We start from the raw sequence: 20,382 nt of genomic DNA on the forward strand, positions 1-20,382 counted from the left end.
AGCTCTCTGCACCCCTGCAGGGGTAATGGGCATGTAAAGATGGGATGGTTCCTGGTATCTCTCCTAGTGGTCCACACGTGGTATCTGTGGTCTGTAGGGCCTCAGCAGCTCACTCCACCCAGTAAGGGTATCCAAGGGAGTCTTCCTGGTCACTTTTCCCAAAGTTGATTCGTCAGCTGTTCATAGTTAGAGCCTCATAGAAAGAGATAGGGCTTCCATTGTGTAGTATTTTAAAAAAGTATTTATTAAAAGTTATAAGCAATAACAAAAGGTGTTCCAGTACAGGGAGACCTATAAGCACAATGAAACAGGCAATCTGTAAGGGCACTGGTTCACAGCCCCAGAAGATGGATGCGGCCACCAGTGGGGACACCACGGGCTTAGCTTGCAGGTAAGTGGCACATGATGGGCTAGTATGCGATGCACACTAGCCCATTATGCTTTTACTTTGCAGGGTTTGCAGGGGAACAAAGAGGAAGTAAAACCCATTAGGGTTTACTTACTCTTTAACCAGACACTGATAGAAGTCACAAGACTGCTCTAACTGACAATGAGAAAAGGTATTTAGCAGTTTATATTTACTAAAACTGTTGCATTTCTATGTTCTGTGTACCGTGGGAGAGAAGATATAGTGAATGCAGGGTCCTGGATTTAGTAACATTTTAACTCACCACCATGGCTCTGGTCCACAATGTGTAGTTTCTTGCTCATGCAGATTCCCTATAGGCCAAGAAAGCTTTTACATGACGTGCATGAACAATCAGCAGCCTGAAAGGGGACATTTAGACAATCACAGGCTAAGATGTAGATTTGGGTCAGTCCAAAGTTGGCCATTCGCTGATGAAAATTCGACCAGTTCAGCAGAGACTGGCTCTATTTCTATCAGTGTGGCCATCCCTGCTCAACAGAAGTCGATAGTTTGAGCAACTCCTGTTGAATGGACATGCTGGATAACTTTTATTGATCAGCAGCTGCAGCCGCTGATTGCTGTATTCTTAAAACTAAAGAACTGGGGGGGGGGGGATTCCTCCACCCACCTCATTTGTGTGGATGGAACCAGTTAGGTTTTTTTTTTTCTCTGCATTCAGTAACATGAACAGTGTATGGCCAGCACCACACTACTGACACCATTCACCTTTCATCCACTGAACACTGCCCACTATAGATCGCCATCAAGGAAGGCTGGATAAACCGCAGCCCAGTGCTTCCCAAGGAACAGCTAGTTTCATGATCATCATATATGTAAACCTATATGCATACATACTGTACACCCATACATACATACAAAAATAATTCAGTCAACACAGAAAGAATATACTTTTTAGGAATAATCAGTTGTAAATGGTTTTATTCTGGTTGTTTTTTCCATTTTAGAAAATCAACATTTCTGCTATATTAAAAATAGATCATCATTCGTACATTATAAAAGTAATTACAGTATTTTTAGTTAATGTAATTACTACAGTACATTGTACAGTGATATTTCATAAACATTCACTTTAGTGCTTTTAATAAATACCGAACAATTACCTTAAAGTCCAATTGAACATTTTTATTACTGTAATTTACCTGTTTTTTTTTTTACACTCTTATATAACTGGTAGCCCTATGTGAAGGCTGTGTTTACTCACAAGCGAATGCACAGGTGTTGCATGCAACGCAGTGTAGGCAATCCCATTCAGGTCAATTAGGACGCAGCTGCAGGACGAACACAGCCGCTGCTTACAATATGATAGCCATGTGGGTTCAGGTGCATGGCACCAAACATACATCTGCGTTTTGGGACCATGCATTTGCACAGATTTTAAATTGGAAGCAGCTGATGTGTCTATGCAGTGCCTGCACCCCAACTGATATGAATGGGACGCCTGCATGCATCTAGGTGTGGGAAAACACAGCCCTCACACGGGTGTACACTGTAGTATGCCCATGTTAATGAGGCCATAAATGCTGCAGTAATCTGGAGAGTCAGGCTGCCCAGCTCTCCTGCTATCCAATGTTCCCCACCTCCCCCCCGAACGGTGCATTATTTAACACTGCTCAGGTAGTAAGAGGGGTTTGCTATGGGGCTTCTGTTGGATTGCAGGAACGCAGGGCTGCTGCTTTGTGTGAGAGAGCCGGGGTCAGACAATTGAAATATCGGCACTTTCCAATTAAATAAAGAGTAAAAAAAAAATTTAAAAATAATAATTACTGTATATGCAGCTTGTCTGACTTATGCCCCGTACACACGGTCGGACATTGATCGGACATTCCGACAACAAAATCCTAGGATTTTTTCCGACGGATGTTGGCTCAAACTTGTCTTGCATACACACGGTCACACAAAGTTGCCGGAAAATCCGATCATTCTGAACGCGGTGACGTAAAACACGTACGTCGGGACTATAAACGGGGCAGTAGCCAATAGCTTTCATCTCTATTTATTCTGAGCATGCGTGGCACTTTGTGCGTTGGATTTGTGTACACACGATCGGAAATTCCGACAACGGATTTTGTTGTCGGAAAATTTTATATCCTGCTCTCAAACTTTGTGTGTCGGAAAATCCGATGGAAAATGTGTGATGGAGCCTACACACGGTCAGAATTTCCGACAACAAGGTCCTATCACACATTTTCCGTCGGAAAATCCGACCGTGTGTACGGGGCATTACAGTAACAAATTGTGGGCATTCAACAGAGATTTACAGTGTACATATGGCCAAATATTTTAAAGTTTTGGATGGAGTAGGGAAGGGTTGTAAACCTAATTTTTTTCTGTATTTTGGCAACAAATGTCACCAGTTGTACCCAAAGCAAAGGTCCACATTGGAAGTTTTCCGCTTTATTTTCATTACGTGACAACTCAAAAGACCTGACAGAGGGTCTAACACTTCCCTATTCCATCACTATATATATATAAAAAAGTGGTCTCAAAATAATTATTATTTTTCTTGCAGTGTAAGGCACGTTGGGAAAAAAAACAAAGCATGCAGCTTTCTGTATCTTCTTTAATTCAGATATCAAAAACTTGCCATCACCCTCTGGCAGTTAAGTATGAGCAGTAAGGCCCCTTTTCACAATGGCTTTCCGATCAGGACCGCCTGTCAGTTTTTCTGATCGGAGCCTCCTTTCACTCCTATGGAGCGCTGGATGTCAGCGGTGACATGTCCGCTGACACCCGCTGCTATCTGATCCTGTCTGTGAAATCCAGACGGATGGAGACCCTATTTTCCACCCGTCTGTCAGATCAAATGAAAACGGACAGGTGGTCCATATTCATCTCATCTCCCCATAGAGAAGAGCGGCGCTCTGACAGGTCCGTCTCTGCACAGTGAGCGGAGACGGACCTGTCATCTGCCTGCTCAGAGGGGGATCAGCGGAGTTATCCCCCGCTGAGCAAGCAGAATCAGCTGGACGGATCGCCCGTGTGAAAGGACCCTAACTGAACAAAGCTCATACTTCCTATCAGGCATTAACATTCTGAAAGAACTGTCTAAGTCCTTAACAACAAATCAGCTTCCAACAAATGTGAATGGAATCCAATTTGTTGATTAGTCCAGCACTGACAGTTGTTCTTTCATACACCAATAAATAAGGCCTATAATGGGTACCTCCTTGCATATTCATTCTTTTATCAAACATACCATACCGCTGTACATACTGGCAATTATAAGACATCTAACATTAAAGGATAAGTGCAATTTAATACAAAGTGCATTTATCCTTTTTGCCCTGACCAAAATCAACCAACTCTACTAACCTTACAGTGATAATTCCGCTGTTTGTTTACAACCGTCGCACAAGTCTTCAGTGTCCTGGCCTCGCATTACAGCCCCATTGACTTCTATAGGACTGTGAGGCTGGAGATGAAGGGAGATGGAAGGAACCAGCCCTGAAGAAGTCTATGGGGCTGTAATGCACAGATGTGGCCAGGATGTAAACAAACACCAGCAACCACGGCTGTCAGATCCGAGTATGAAGATGGGTTAGTTTACATCAGGGCAAAGAGGAAGGGGAGGGAGGGGGGAGATGCACATAAAAGGTTTTAAATGCAGAGAATGCATTAAGGTAAAATACCTTTAGCCTTTGCAATCACTTTAACCACTTAAGGACCGCCCCACCCAGATATACTGAGGCGGGGCGGCCCTCCTGCACGAAATCACGTATAGGTACAGGATTTCGTGCAGTGGGTCTGGGGCGCACACCGCCAGCGACACGCTCCCGCTGTGATTGGACGCAGTGGGTGGCAATCAGCAGGCCACCCGCGATCGTTCACAGAAGAGGCAGAACGGAGTTCTGCCTATTTAAACAAGGCAGACCGCCGTTTGTGAAGGAGGAAGATGGAGATCTTGTGTTTCTGCTAAGCAAAAACACGGATCTCTGTGTTCCTCCAGTCACAGGATTCCCCCCCCCCCCCCCAGTTAGAAAGCATTATCTAGGAGCACACTTAACCCTTTGATGGCCCCTAATGTTAACCCCTTCCCTGCCAGTGTCATTAGTACAGTTACAGTGTATGTTATTTAGCACTGATCACTGCATTAGTGTCACTGGTCCCCAAAAAGTGTCAGGTGTCTGATCTGTCCGCCACAATCCCGCTAAAAATCGATGATCACCGCCATTACTAGTAATAAATAAATAAATAAAAATTCCATAAAAATATCCTCTAGTTTGTAGACGCTATAACTTTTGCACAAACTAATCAATATACGCTTATTGCGTTTTGTTTTTTTTTACCAAAAAATATCTAGCAGAATACATATTGGCCTAAACTAATGAAGAAATTAGATTTTTTTACATTTTTTTAATTGGATATGTTTTATAGCAGAAAGTAAAAAATCTAGTTTTTTTCCCCATTATTGTCGCTCTTTTTTTTGTTTATAGCCCAAAAAAGAAAAACTGATCAAATACCACCAAAAGAAATCTCTATTTCAGGGGAAAAAAAGGACATCAATTTTATTTGGGTACAGCGTCGCACGACTGCGCAATTGTCAGTTAAAGAAACACAGTGCTGCCGTATCGCAAAAAATGGCCTGGTCACGAAAGGGGGGGGGGGGTTGTTGGGGTAAACCTTCTGGGGGGCTGAAGTGGTTCAGGTAAATGCTTAATGTATAGGGGGGAAAAAACGCGCTTATTAAAAATGATATGATAAATAAAATCCAATAGATCAAAAAAGAGCAGCAACTCTCATGTGTGATATCCCTAAAGGATCAATAAGTATAAAAACAGAGTCGCGCTTAGACATTTAGTGAAGCATACTATTCATACACATATCAACATAATATTGAAAAAAATTATATGTAAGGAAGACGCTCTTCCATTTTTAAACAACTGTGTGTTGGATCTTACACTATGTGGAGCATCTTTTTTCTGAGTGGGATATCCCTGAGTCTATGAAAACGAGAGAGTGTCTGCAGGATTCTGGTTTACCGAGCATCCCAAAGGCCTTGGCGGGGTAAAACAGTCACAGGCGTTTTTGACCTTTTGCAGGTCAGATCTATCTGGTAAGCGGTAAGCAGACATCCTTCCTTGGGTGATGGTCGCATGCGGTGTTGATGTTATATGGGACTTGGAATAACTGGAATATCCTATGAACTGTGATTTAAGGATCTTAGTGTATGAGGTTTCTATTTTTGCACCATCCTTTGTCCTGCACCTGCCTCTCTTTACCCCACGAGACTGTGTCTAATTGGATGCTCATCCTCTCTTGTGAAAATTCACTGTTAAATGCTTAATGTGTCTGAGATTATTTTTAGTCTCACAGATGGTTTCACTGCTCCCACTACAAGAAGTGAAGGCCCAGGAAAACAAAATTTAGAGTTCACTAAAACCCGTTATTTCAGGTCTTAGAAGGCACTGGTAGGTTCAATTTAATATCCTTTGCTATTGCACCTCAGTAGTTTAAAGCTATGCATCTTTGCAAAAGGCAGGAATCTCTTCTGCAGCTGGATTTCCCAACCGCTTTATTCTATGTACACTAGCGAGAATCCTTCAGAGGACAGTAACACCCCTGAGGTTAGGGTTGTCTAATCATAAGAGTCCATGAAAGATGCACTAGAATGTCAAAAGTATGTGGACACCTTTTCAAAATGATTGAGTCCAGGTGTTTAACGTGAACAGTACTGATACAGCGTACAAATAGATTTTAGACAATCGTGCATTTCCAACCTTGTGGTAACAATCGGGAGGAGGTCATTTTCTGTTCCAGCATGACTGTGCCCCTCTGCACAAAGCCAGATCCATAAAGACATGGTTTGAGGAGCTTGGTGTGAAGGCACTTAAGTGGCCTAAAGCAGAGCCCTGACCTCAGTCCTAATGAACAGGAACACCAACTGTGAGACAAAAATTCGGAGGAAATTAGTACTAAATTGAGAACAAATTCACACAGACACACAATAAAAGCATGGAGTGGAGGCTGTTACAGCCACAAAGGTAAAGTGCGGTATCTTCATATTAATGCCTATGGTTAGAGTTTTGGCAGTGTTGGGGTTTAACAAGGTCATTAAAGTGGTTCTAAAGGCAGAAGTTTTTTTTTAATCTTAATGCATTCTATGCATTAAAATAAAAAACCTTATGTATGCAGCACCCCCCCACAGCCCCCCTAATACTAACCTGAGCCTCCTCCAATCCAGCGATGTTACACAAGAGACTTGGCTGACTGGCACTCTCCCTCCTGATTGGCTGAGACAGCAGCGGAGCTCGGTCAGTGAGCCAATGAGGAAAGAGGGAGCGGGGCCGCAGTTCTGTGTCTAAATGGACACAGAGCAGCGGCCCAGCTCGGATGCCCCCATAGCAAGCTGCTTGCTGTGGGGGCGCTCAGCAGGGGGGGAAGTGCCAGATGCGCCAAAGAGGGACCCAAGAAGAAGAGGATCTGGGCTGCTCTGTGCAAAACCACTGCACAGAGTAGGCAAGTATAAAAAAAAATCTTTTTTCCATTTAAAAATAATAAACAAGACTTTAGTATCACTTTAAGTGTAATAGTAAGGTGTTCCCAAATTTGTGGCCACATAGGAAGCTAGCCTATGATTCAACTTGCTAGCAATCATTTAGAACTGAAACATATGTTTTGTGGAAGTTGTTTTTTTTAAGTGTTACCCTTTACAATTACAAAGAAAATAATTTAAAACACACAGAAAATTAGCAAACATTTTGGTAACTTTAAACTAGTAACTTCAAGTAGTTCAAACCTTGTAGTAACAAAATAAAATCACTCATTTGAGGCAAAGCAATTAAAGATAAAGCCCCAATAACCAAAACACAATATGTAAGGAGCAGCAGTGCTAAACAATTATTGCTCTTGTGCTAGTGCTAAAATTAAGGCTTCTCTCAATGTTACTGGTAAGTGATCCCATGCAAGGTGACTGACAAAGCACCTTTGAACATTAAGACCTTAGTGCTACTATGAAACAGTCTAGCTTGATATACATGTCAATGCAATGATAGCCTCAGCACATTACAGCTGTACTCAGAAAGGCACATTTAGAAGTAGGAAAGTTATAGAATAGAAGCCTGCACAGGTACAGAGGTCTCCAATTTACTCACAGTAAAGTGGTTGCAGCAAAGGCCCAGTCTGGCCTTTTCAGCTCCTGCTCTATACTGCCCATGTCAACTACACGCAATGACGTCAAAACATTTTAAAGCACATTCTGTCTCTCAATTTTATTTCTCATTTGTCACATGCACCCCTGATGTAGACTACAATAGGTCAGGAAGCCAGTCCAAAGCATTGATTGGCAGCAGATGCTGGATTAAATAAATGCATATAGACAAGAAGTTATTGGGAAAAAAAAAAAAGGATGGATAATATGCGAGAACAGTATTTCATAAAAGAACATGGCAGTTGTTTATGATATACTGTACACAGAGCAAATTAAATGTCATCCAGTTATTGTTTACATCTCCTTTAACCTAGGTTCATACAGCTATGCAGTAACCAGCGCAATTCCAGTTCCCACATCGCATCTCTCCCACAAGCAGTTCACACTGCCGTCTGCGAACCGCTGCGGGTGCCAATACAAAGTTAATGACACCCCCAGATCGATTCACAGATCGCAGTGTGAACTGTGAATTCGGACAGGAATCAGATCGCATGGGTGTGAACACCCATGCAATCCAATTCCAGTGCGGGAAAAAAAAGTCCCTGTACCTTTTTTTGCAAATCCAATGCGAGTTCAGCCATACAAACTGTATGACTGAACTCCCATTGCACAGACATCGCATGTGATCAGCACAAAAATGTGGGTGAGAATCGCATGTGATGTCTGTGTTTGTATATGTGTGAACCCAGGCTTTAGGATGAAATAATAGAAGTACTCAACATAAAATACTTTCCTTAAGAGTCCACTGAGGGACAGAGAAAGTCTTAAATCTTTGGGTTATACTTTCACCCAAATGAAGATTAGCTAAAAAAAAAAAAAAAAAACTGTAGGCCAGCCCAGGGTATTATCTCTTTTACTACTGACATGCCTTAGTTTTGTAGGAAAGCAGTACATGATCTTAAATCTTGGAGGGATGGAACCTGTGTCCCTTAATGGACTTGAAGAAATGGATTTTACACAGAAAGTTTTAAACTTTTGTGATGTCCGAAAGCAGTCCACATGTTGCTCAGCCCACATGTGTGGGCTGAGCAACGACAAACAATCTCTAACAGGCCCAACGTAATGATAAGAACTAGGGCCTAGCTGCAACTTAAACAGCTGCCTAAAAGGACCTTATGCCTGAAGTCGGTAAATCATGAGGCAGAAAGGCCCACCTGGTTGAACTTATGGAACGTGTGAACAGAAGACCAGGTGGCAGCCTTGCAGGTCTGGGAAACAGAGGCTTGAAAAGTCCAAAAGGTGCTCACAGCTCTAGTGAAGTAAGCCTTTACAGTAACTAATCCTTGAGACCATAACGATGGTCTGTCTGCCACCTGGAGATGGTGGAACAAGAAGCACCCTTCCAGGCTCATGTGGAACGACAAATGAGAATCAGTCTATCGGAAAGAAGCAGTGACTGAGAGATAGATTTGCATAGCCTGAACCACATCAAGACAACAGAATTTCCTATTGATAAACTGGAGCCTGACAAAAGGACTGATCAACAATGTCCTGGTTAAGGTGAAAGGCAGAGACTTACCATGACAAGATGGAAGTTCTGGCCTGCAACACCACCTTGTCCCCACGTAGAAGCGCTGTCCGGATGAATCCAATGGAGGGCCCTTCAAAAAGGTTGGTCCAAAGCTGAAGGGACAGCCAAATAGCCCAAAGCTCCAAGATTTTTAATCTGGTGAAAAGATTTCTCTGACTACCAAGTCCCCTGTACCAACAAGATGCCCATGACTCCCATCCCAGCCCAAAAAGCTGGCATCCATCCATCCATCCATCATAAGAATCTTCCAAAAGATGCAAAAAAGGACTTCCCCGACGCCACAGCTGGATTACAGAGCCATGAAACCAGGGGTAGCTTGTCCAGGACCAGACTAAATTTCTTTACAATGGCTGAAGATGGTGTTGCAGATGTCTAGAGTGAAATTAGGCAAAGAGAAAAGCCTTGAAGAAGGCTACTATCAGTCCACAGTTTCTCATACAAAAGCAAAGAATTGGATGTCTTCGATTTTGAAGGGTTCAAGCTTGACACGGGAAAGGCTAAAGCCACTCCTGAAGAAGGAACACTGTGGCCTGAGACGTGTCCAGGACTGCACCAAGCAATGTTTCAGTTCTAGCAACGATTTTTTAAAAGTTCGGGATCCACCTGAACCTTTGCATTGTCTGGATATGTAGATACAATGTCCGACAAAACACTTGCGGACTGTTCCCCCACAATGGGGATATCCCGAGAACAAAATTGGAGCCAGCACTTTGTTGTACACACAAGGTGTAGTAGATAAGCCAAAGATTATACCCATGAACTGGTAGTATGGTAGTGTAGTGGCCCTGCAGCATACCACAGAAAAGGTTGGTGCTCTGGAAAGATGGGTACATGCAAGTAAGCATCTTTTATGTCCATAAAAAGCCAGAAAGTCTCCCTTGTGAAAGGGGCCAATGAGAGAGCTTGTGGATTTCAACTGGGAATTTTGGGCCTGAATGCAAATATCTGGGGCTTTAGGGTCTAAGATAGGGCAGATGTCCCCTTTTTGGTTTTTGAACATTTAACAACTTGGAAAAAACAAAATAAATGGGGAATTATTTAATTTAGGTGTTTTAGACTAAATATTGATTGGTCTTAGTACCTTCTTTTTCTAGGTTGGGGTTTAGCAGTGAGAAAACAAGGAGGGGCAGGGGAAAAAAACTTGACTTTGTAGCCCTGGGACATTACCTATTGAACTAAGGCATCTGCAATGCAGGCTGTCCAAGTATCTTAAAATGTTAACCGCCACTGTGAAAAGTGTGTGTGGGGGTGGGGGAGGGGTACACTCTCTTGTGAGGAAGGCTTGTCTGAAGATTTGGCCAACTTGGAATGCTAAATTTGCAGGTGATTGGACGGCCTTGCCACGTTAAAGGAGTGGAGAAATTAAAGGGATGCTTCTTGATGTTCAGAGAGAAAGATGATTTGACAGTCTACTTCTGAGGCTTCTTCCACTGGGGAAGATGAGTGCTTATCCCACCAGTAACATATTTAATGAGAACATCTACAACTAGAGGTACTGTCCTTGAAGGCCATACGGTTCAAACGCTTCTTACAAGGCAGTTCCACAGTCCGTACGCATATGTACTGACATGAGACATATGCAAGAAATTAGCCAGGAGGCTTTCAGTAAGCCATCACAACTGAAATTAACTCCACAGCAATCTGCTCCATGCGTTGAACGAGCAGAGGATCCAGCAACCAAAGAAAATGAAGAAACTCCTGATGCTGAGCCCAACCAGTGTACTCACACAGGGCAAGCCCTGAGGCAAAGCCAGCAGCTCTGTGTCTGGAAAGCAGTCCACAGTCAAAGCGGACCTTCAGTCATTTTTTCAACTTTCCATCTATTAAATCTTCTGCCCTTGTTGTTTTAACTTTGGAAAGGTAAAACATTTTTTTCTGCCAGTAAAAACCTTATACAGCCCACTTCCTGTTTCTTGTCTGGTAAAAAGTCTTGGCTTATGACATCATGCACAGCTCTCACTCTCTGAGAGTTTGCCATGAATGGAGGGGGGATGAGTCATAAAGGGTGCAATGAGAGATGGCTGCAGATCTGGAGGTGTGTCTGTGTAAATCCAGGAAGTGAACAGGCAGCAGCTTCAGCTGCCCACAGTTAAAATGGTTGCAGCCAGACTTTTTTTTTTTTTTTTTTTAACAGAAGGAAAGGTTGCAGCCAGACTCAGTGGAGGGAGATTTCTGAAGCATATTTAGCAAGTACAGAATCACAGTATATATGAAATAATATGCAAAGTGGTTGGAGGGAAGCTTCAGAATGGCAAAGATGTTTTTATTACAAATTATGTGAGCAGACTGCAGTTCTTCTTTAATTTACCCAGCCTGGAAAACACCCCACATGGAACCCAGTGCCGGAAAGTCATTTCTAGGCTAGCCCCACAACATCCAGTCCAATGTGCTCTGTATACAGTATGGTCCAAAAGCCAGGCTGAGGACAACCATGTTGGATAGCTGAAATTTGGAGGTAAAACCTCCAGCAGCAGTGTAGAGAAGAAAAAATTTGTAGAAAAATGAAAAAAGTATTTAATACAACAGAGCGTATGAAAGGATGCCGATCCTCCTAAGACACTAGCAAAAAACTGAGGCGAGCTGGTAATTGAACGGGTAATACTCTGGGATAAACTACATTTTTTTGTTTGTCAGTGTCCAACCCTTCTGTAGGCGGCAGCATAATTCAAAGGTTAAGACTTCTTATGTCCTTCAATGGACGAGAAAAAAAAAAATGGTTGCATACCAACAGTGCTTTGGGAAGAAAGTGGTTAAGTGTTATATAGAGTGATTCATGTAGAAATAACAGTACATGTATACACGTCTTCAAAAAGAGTAGAGCAAAGGGAGGCTCCATTCTAAACAGTACATACAGCAGCAACCTAATACCTAGACGTGTTTCATGCTGTTGCACTTAGTCGAAAGGCCTTGCAAAACTGGAGAGTCGGCAATCAAAATAGTGTAGTTGCATGTGGCAGCGGTCTTTGTGTCTCTGTTCTAGAAATAACAGTAACTGCTACCTTTAGGCATTCTATTAAAAGCATTGGTGTTGAGTGAATGACATCCTCTGGTCAGCAGGAAGAGGCAAGCCATTTGCACAGAACCTGAGGATCTGGAAGACCACAGCTATCACTGTAGTAGCACCTACTAGTACAAATGATTTCCAGCTGCCCCAACTGTCCATCAGTTATAAGATTTGTATTTTTACAATGTGCCAAGATGGACCAAAGTAAGTATGCAATACAAATAATGGAGCTGAGCTTTAAGCAGCTCAGGTTCTCCTTCTTACCTGATGCTGATGGGCGCACTGTCTGAAAAAGAATAATCAGTAGGCAGTGGGAAGAAGCTGCAAAATCTCTCTTTAAGCACTGATTAACTGATTCCCTGTCTCAAGCCCAGCACATGGGTCAGTTTTTTTTTTTTTTCAGCCTGCTGGGTTGAACGAAAAAAAAAAAAAAAAAAAACCTGAGGAGCTTGCTCTACTAATAATCCGATAGTAGTTCAGCAATCTTCCTGCTGAGTTTTTGTATTCTGACATGGGGATTGCAACAGAAGCCACGGTGGGCATTTCAGTTGCTGGTCTGCAGGATGCCCAGTGCAGAACATACAGGAAATGGGCACAGGATAGACTTGCACTTACTGTGCTGCACTGAAGTCCCAAATTCAGTTTTTAGCACACACGCTATTAGCATTGTTTGCAAGTTTTTCCTATGTTTGTGTGGGTTTACTCAGTCTTCCTTCTGCAACCAAGGGAGCGAGGAGAGATAGACAGAGTACATTATTATAGGGACATTCGATCGTAAGCTCCTTTCAGAGAAGGCTGAAGTAAATGGTCCATGTACTCTGTAAAACAGGATATAAATACTGAAAGTGATAACATTAGTTAACTTGCAAACAACTTACATTAGGAAGGTACAAAACTAGCATTAATCTGATTGGAAAATTTAAGGATATCTAAAGTCATATCTTCTTTGTAGGTTCAGACGGGAGTAGGGAGGGGTAAAACCACTTATGGTTTTTTTTTTTTTTCCGTTTTTTTGTGTCACATTGGGGAGATTCCCTTTCACTCCAATAGACACATTAGAAACAGCAAGCCAGTTGTAACCGCAACAAATGTCCCAATTGAAAGACTCATCCCCCCTTCTTGTTCTGTTGACAACATAAAATTTAGAATTTTCCCTCACTTTAGGTCTCAATAACAGTGGCTATAGGGAAAAATTGGGAGGGTGAGAATCCCCAGTGGGGACACAGACAGCAGTACAAATTTGACAGAGTTCTAACCCCTCTATCCAATTAAAAATAAGTCAGGGCTTTAGACATACTTAAGTATTTCAGCACATCTTGAAATATCATTTAGTGAAAGACTGCTGGAGCTGTAGACTGTAAAGCTCACAATACATGTTACAATCTGACTGTACAACCTCCTTTAAACCTACCAACAACTCTGTAGTGTAAGGGCCTGCCTGACTGATACAAATTGAATAGTTTAGGTAGGTGCTCATATAACATGCTTTAGGTAAATCTAAAGGAAACTGTGCAGTCAGATAGTAACATGTATGGGAATAAAAAGCAGAACCCCAGGTATGGATTTTATTGTATAGTTATATTGGTCAAGCACGGACTAATGTAAGCATACATAGTCTATACCTGTGGGACTACTGTTGCTGTGGAAGTGGGGAATCACTGTAGTGGTTGCTGCTGTCTTCCAGGTCCCATGCTGAGCGGCTGCCCTGATGCGTAATAACCACAGCGGGTCACTTGCTTGGCACAGTCTCCATTCGCAACAGAGAAGACATTGTACTAATTGGGAAAAATGCAAGGCATTCTGTGAACAAGCGAGCGACCACCTGTGTTTACTATGCAGCCACTCAGCACAGGACCCGGAAAACAGCGGTGATCACTGTAAAACGGCTACTAGTGATTTTCTGCTTTCACAGTGGTCCCACGGGTATGGTATATGGATACCTTCATTAGTCAAAGCTGGACCAATATAACTATGCAATAAACTCTATACCTGGAGTTAAGCTTAAAGATTACCAGGTAATTCATATTTAAAGCCAACAGAACAAGTTATTTCCATTAAAGTCAATAGCTGATGATTAGTGTACACAATAATAATGGGGTGATCACTTCAAGATCTGAATTGCTACCCTTCATGTTAAACTGAGAAGATAAAGTCCACTGCAATTCCAGACATGAAGTCTAATCAGTGCATATAGAACTATTTTGGAGCACAGGACCCTACAGACAATGGTGAGCAACCTAACCACCAAATGCATGAGGTGCTCTTAAGACATAAGGTTATTATTAGTTCCAGATGAATAGAACAGGTTAAACGATGGTCTGGGTGACAGAATGCACAGACCCTCCCCGGTCAGAGGACAGAGAGCGGTTACTCATCTCCTGCTTGAGCTCTTCCAATTTCTTCTGTAGCTCCGCTCGCTTGACAAGCAAGTCCTTACACTGACTCTTGACAGCATCCTACAAGAAATAACCAGGTGCTCAGTGGCTGGGTTTCCAAGAAATATAGTACAAGGAGATAACAAAACCTATATATACACATGCAGTAAACCAACCAAAACAAAGGCTAATGCACTATTATTTGGTGTATTTTATATAATGGAAAAAATAAGCCATATAATGAAGCATGTGTAATACTGTAGTGAGGGCACCCTGTCCATATTTATCAGTGACCTCATTGTAGAAAGCACAAGATCCAAATGTTTCCTAAAGTCAGCAACCAGTCTTTCTATTCTGGCTCTAAAAATATTTTCCTTTGCAGAATGTTCCTAGTTCAGAAATAGGCTCAGGATATCTAGCAAACACTAAATTTCTGACATCTTCCTACACGTGTTAAAAAAAAAGTATATATTAAAAATTAAAAAAGTAAATATATATATATATATATATATATATATATATATATATATATATATATATATATATATATATATATATGTACACACACACACATATATATATATATATACACATACTCACACACATATAGATATATCTATATCTATAAGCTTTTTTTATTTCCAGCATGACTTCCCCAATGCACGAAGTCGGGTTCATAAAGACATGGTTTGGTGTGGAGAAACTCGAGTGGCCTACACAGGTTCCAAACCTCAACCTTACTGGACATCTTTGGGATGCATTGGAATGCCTATTGTGAGTTAGGTCTTCATCAGTACCAAACCTCACAAATATTTTTTTTGCTGACCGCCAACACACTCCAAAATCTTCTGGAATACATTTGCAAAAAAGTGGAAGCTATTGTAGGTACAAAAGGAGGCCAACTCCATATTAATGTCTGTGGCTTTGGAATGGGATGTTTAATAAGTTCATAGGGCCAGGCATCCACAAACTTTTAGGGAAAATAGGATTTATTTTTTTTTGTCATACTTACCTGTAAAATCCTTTTCTTTGAATACACACCGTTGGGCTAATATTCATTACCTACTGGGTTATACGCCATCTCTAGGTGAATGGACGCTGGTAGACAGGAAGTCCGCCCCTATATAACCCCTCCCATACAGGAAGTACTTCAGTTTTGTAGCAACACTGAATCCTCAAAAGAGGGGAGGGACCTCTGTGTCCTGTGATGTATGGGATTTTACTGGCAAGCATGACGAAAAAAATACTATTTTCTTTATCATACATCACGGGACACAGAGTTAGGCTAATATTCATTACCTACTGGGACATCCCAGAGCAATATCCTTGAGGGGAGGGAGACACCCTGCCAAACAAAAATAGCCATCAGACTTTAAACGGCAGCCAGTAGTACACTACAGCCAAAAGGCGAATCTTCGGCTGCTCTAACATCTACCTGATAAAATCGCGTGCACGTATGCACTGAAGACCAGGTAGCAGCCTTACAAATCTGAGCCACAGATACTTGATGCCGAAAAAAGCCCAGGAGGTTCCTACACCCCTGGTAGAATGCGCTCTCACCCTAAAGGGAGGAGCCTTACGTTTCAGACCAAAGGCCTGAATGACCAACTGGCAGACCCAATTGGCAATGGAAGCTTTGGAAGTTGCCTGCCCCTTCTGGTAAAACAAAAAAGGAGTCTGATCCTCAAATTTCCACAGATCTAGACAAATAAACTCTGACTGCCCGAACGACGTCCAAGGAATGCAGTTATCTCTCTTCCGCCAAACGAGGCTGAGAGAAAAAAGCCAGGCAAAACAATGTCCTGATTTAAATGAAAGGCCGACACCACCTTTGGCAAGAAGGATGAAATAGGATGCAACACCACCTTGTCGTGGTGAAGAATTAGGTATGATTATAAAAGTGATTCCGCGCTACAGTGTAAAAGTGTAATATCAAATAAAATAATCATTCAATTAATAGATCATTAAAGCGTCAAAGCTTACTAAATGGTTAAATTAGTGTACATAGTGTTAAAAATAAAAAGTATATATTCAAACAAAGCCAGGGCAGGTGATTTAGAGTATGTTCAGTCTCTTGACCACATTATCAAAAAGATAAAAAGTTTTTATCCACAAACAGTATTATAAAGAAGGGATTTGAATGTCTGATAAGATGCACAAGTAGGGGTTAAAAAAAAAAAAAAAAGGGGGTTGAAAAAAGCCCACAAGTATTGGTCACAGAGCCCTCACCTTCATACACTGTTCAAAACTGCATATATTGGTGATCTAAAGTCCGTTGTTTGACGTTATTTCAACTTCCACCACTAGGGGGTCCTCCGTGCCAACATAAGTGAAATTGCAATTAGCCAAAGTGTCAGCATATAACCATAAATATAAATGTCATCCGTTATATTTATTTCCACCACCAGGGGGTCCTCTCCTTCGTCCACCAAATCTCTCAGATATTACTGCACATCCAACGTCTTCTTATACCTCGTATCCTCCGCAAAACGGGGGGACGGCAGCAAACAAGGGTGGAAGAGAGAGAGAAAAAAAGCCCCAATAGTGTAGTAAGGTTAGAATACACAAATTTTATTATAAGGTTTAAAATGGACTCTTACAATGATAAAAAAGAAATGGGCATAAACAGTTGCTAAGGTGTCTGAGCACCGCTCTCACATCACTTCCTGGTATCGCTCAGTCTCTACGGCCACTCCCTACGCGTTACGTCATCACGTGACTTCTTCCCTACATGAAAGGGCCACCAATTCCGACACCCTTCTAGCCGAGGTGATGGCCATCAGGAAGGCTAGCTTGCGTGACAGCATTTACTTGATAGGCTCAAATTGTTGTTTCTGTAACACAGACAGCACCAAGTTCAAGTCCGAAAGACACATAGGTGACCTAATAGGGGGTAGCAAATGAGTTGCCCCATGCATAAAGGTTGGGACCAGTGAATGGGATGCTAAAGGCCTTTGGACGGCCGAAATCTGACCTCCGATTGTACTCAAAGCAAATCTGATTTCTACAGCCGACTGTAGAATAGAGTGAGAATTCTCCCAATCAAGTATTTCCGAGGATGCCATTTTCTGGCTTCACACTAAGCCTCCCAGACCTTATAATAGATAATAGATGTTCCTAGTGACCACTTTCCTAGCATCCACTAGGGTAGACACCACTAGTCCCGAGATGACACGATCCTTCAGCACCCTGGCTTCAATAACCATGCCTATCAAATTTAGAGACTGTAAATTGGGGTGGAATATAGGACCTTGAGATAGTAGATCGAGGCAGCGTGGAAGCATCCATGGCCCGGCTGTTGCCAATCTCACAATCTCCAGGAACGACTGGAACCCCCTCTCACCGAATCCTGCGCAACAAAATGTGGAAGGAGAGGGATCGGGGTAAAGCATAAACCAGGGAGTAATGGCTCCATGGAGCTACCAGATCATCTGGTCCGATTGCCAGGGGATCCCTTGTTCGGGACACAAACTAGTTTGTTGTTGAACCTGGATGCCAAAAGATTGACATCTGGCCATCCCCAATGCTGGCAAATTTCCTGGAACACCCTCGGGTGTAGGGACCATTCCCCCTTGCAGATCTGCTGGCGGCTGAGATAATCTGCCTTCCAGTTCTCTACCCCTGGGATATGAACCGCCGACGGGTTCAAATAAAACCCTGCGTCTCTTTTGGATACAGGAACCTATATAAATCACTCTCATTATGATCTAGTGCCTGAAACAATAAATTTCTCTTTGGAGGATCCGCGGGAACGCTGGGTCTCAGAAACCTCTGAGGGGGAGCTTGTAACCGCGGGATACTGTCGAGGTGACCCACTCGTCGTGAACCATTGTTCTCCAAATGTCCGCAAAGTGCAGTAGCCTTCCCCCCCACCCGATAGAGTGGGGGCGTTTCCTCAAAAGGAGGGCTTGGTGCCAGGTTTAGAAGAGTTTTGGACCCAGGGTTTCTTCTGGCCCTGTGACTTGCCCCCCGGCTCTAGCGCCCTGTTGACAGTGGAACTGCCTTGGCGCTGAGACACCTGAAGAAGCGGTCCCTGAGGTTTTAAACGAGGGAGGTCTGGTCCTTCTCTTCACAGGAAGTAGAGAGCGCATCCCTCTGGAAATCTTTTGGACATATTTGTCCAAATCATCACCAAACGTTCCTCATGAAAGGGGAACCCTGCCAATAACTTCTTGCAAGGAAGCTCGGCTGACCAGTTCTTAAGCCACAAAAGTCTGCATATGTGTACAGACAGGAGAGCCAAACGAGAAACCTGCTGCATTGAATCCTTCAAGGCATCAACATCAAAACAAAACATTTGAGGTATATATTCTCTGCTTTCAGCAGGACCATCCTCCTGGTTAGGCCTGTCAGGCCGTCTGACCTGATTCCTCCATGGGATATAAAAGGGAAAACCTCTTAGGAAGAACGAAAATCCTGTCAGGATGTCCCCAATCAGCATACACCACCTGTTCCAATAGTGGGTGTAAGGGGAAAGCCTGTGCGGCCTGAGGAGGCCTCAGGGACCCCAAAGAGAACCAAGGGGGATCAGAAACCTCTGCAGGAGGCAACTTAAAGGCAAAATGAACCATCTCGGTAAGAGTCTGGATCAAAAGCCTTTGCGACTGAGAGGCTGATACCAACTAGACATCATCTGGCCCAGATTGCTCAGAAGCAGACTCATCTGCCAGGCCCTTCACAGAATCCTTGGCCTTTAGCTCTTCCCCATCCTTAACCCATTCCTGCTCCAAGATAGGAGGCTCAGAGGAGGGGGATCTGTCACGGTTCTTACCATCCTGCGAGATAGAGGCAATTATGCCAGCAATCCTGTCCTCTAACCCAGCTAGGGCTGAGGACAGGTCATCCCTGGTGATAAAGGCTGAAGCAGCAGCGTTGAATGTAGGCACCATACCATACCAGACAGGCACAGCGGCTCAGATTGCCCGGAAGCCTCTGGTCTTTCAGGGGATACAACACCAGGGTTTCAACTAGGCTCCTCAGGAGCTACTGACGACATAGATGTGCCCTTCCCTGTAGTGTTAGTCCTGCTCCACTTTTTTGAAGCCATTGCAAGCCACAAAAAAGGGAGTACCTGGGTTTAGTATTTACACACCCCAGAAGGAAGACCCTTTAATAGAGCTCAACAAGCCCCTATGTAACAATCCTGCTAAGCACCTTAGCCTGCCAAGCAACTCCTGGTCACTCACATGACCCGGGTAAGGAGAAATGAACCACTGAAAAATGACTGGTTCAGAGCCTGGTCTGTGTCCCACAGCTGTCCCCTGGAAGCACCGCATGTCTGCAATACTCAGCTTAAATAAGCTGGCTGTGCGCTGGGACTTCTGAGCATACATGCGTGGTCCCAGCAAATTGGCGTGGCAGTATTGGCATAGGACGCAAATCTGCGCACCAATATTAGGCTATGGCGCATGCGCAGCTTCATGTGCGCACAATGCCTGTGGAAAAGCTGCGTGCGCCATGGCCGCCAAACAGCCACGAACATTCGCGCACTTTGGTGAACCAAGATGCGCAATGGCGCACGCTCATGCGTGGACCAGCCATAAGAGAAAACAGCCAAGACAACAGGAAAAAAGGTACTCTTAGCAAACACCCACAGCTAGCCCAAACTCTCCCCCTGTGGTCACCGCACACAGGTGTCCAGCCTCTAGCTAGCTTGACATTGTTACAATCACAGGGGCACCCCACCATAAGTAAATAAGGGAGTTTCACTTACCCGACCGGGCGCAGGGCAGCCTTAGAAATGAAGAGCCCAATCTTCACCCATCACAGCGGGTTCCGTCACTTGGGGTCCTTCAAGGACTGGGTACCCTTTCATGTTTTAAGGTCCACTCCCTTGGATCTGTACAGCACCCTGCAGGAATGCCTTAGCTCTGTGGTGTCCAGGATTCCACTACA

General features: G+C 43.3%; 1 protein-coding gene across 1 annotated transcript in view; it reads right to left on the reverse strand.

The window, feature by feature from the left end:
* Positions 1-1,315: 1,315 nt before the first annotated feature.
* LOC141126959 (phosphatidylinositol-3,5-bisphosphate 3-phosphatase MTMR2-like) overlaps positions 1,316-20,382 on the reverse strand; it is a 90,535-nt gene continuing 71,468 nt past the window's right edge. Inside the window, exon 15 of the mRNA XM_073613043.1 lies at positions 1,316-14,568. Within this exon, the coding sequence (XP_073469144.1) occupies positions 14,419-14,568 (150 nt within the window). The 3' untranslated portion in view covers positions 1,316-14,418. The remainder of the gene's footprint in view (positions 14,569-20,382) is intronic.

This window comes from Aquarana catesbeiana, linkage group LG02, assembly GCF_042186555.1.
Source record: "Aquarana catesbeiana isolate 2022-GZ linkage group LG02, ASM4218655v1, whole genome shotgun sequence".
NCBI lineage: Eukaryota > Metazoa > Chordata > Amphibia > Anura > Ranidae > Aquarana > Aquarana catesbeiana.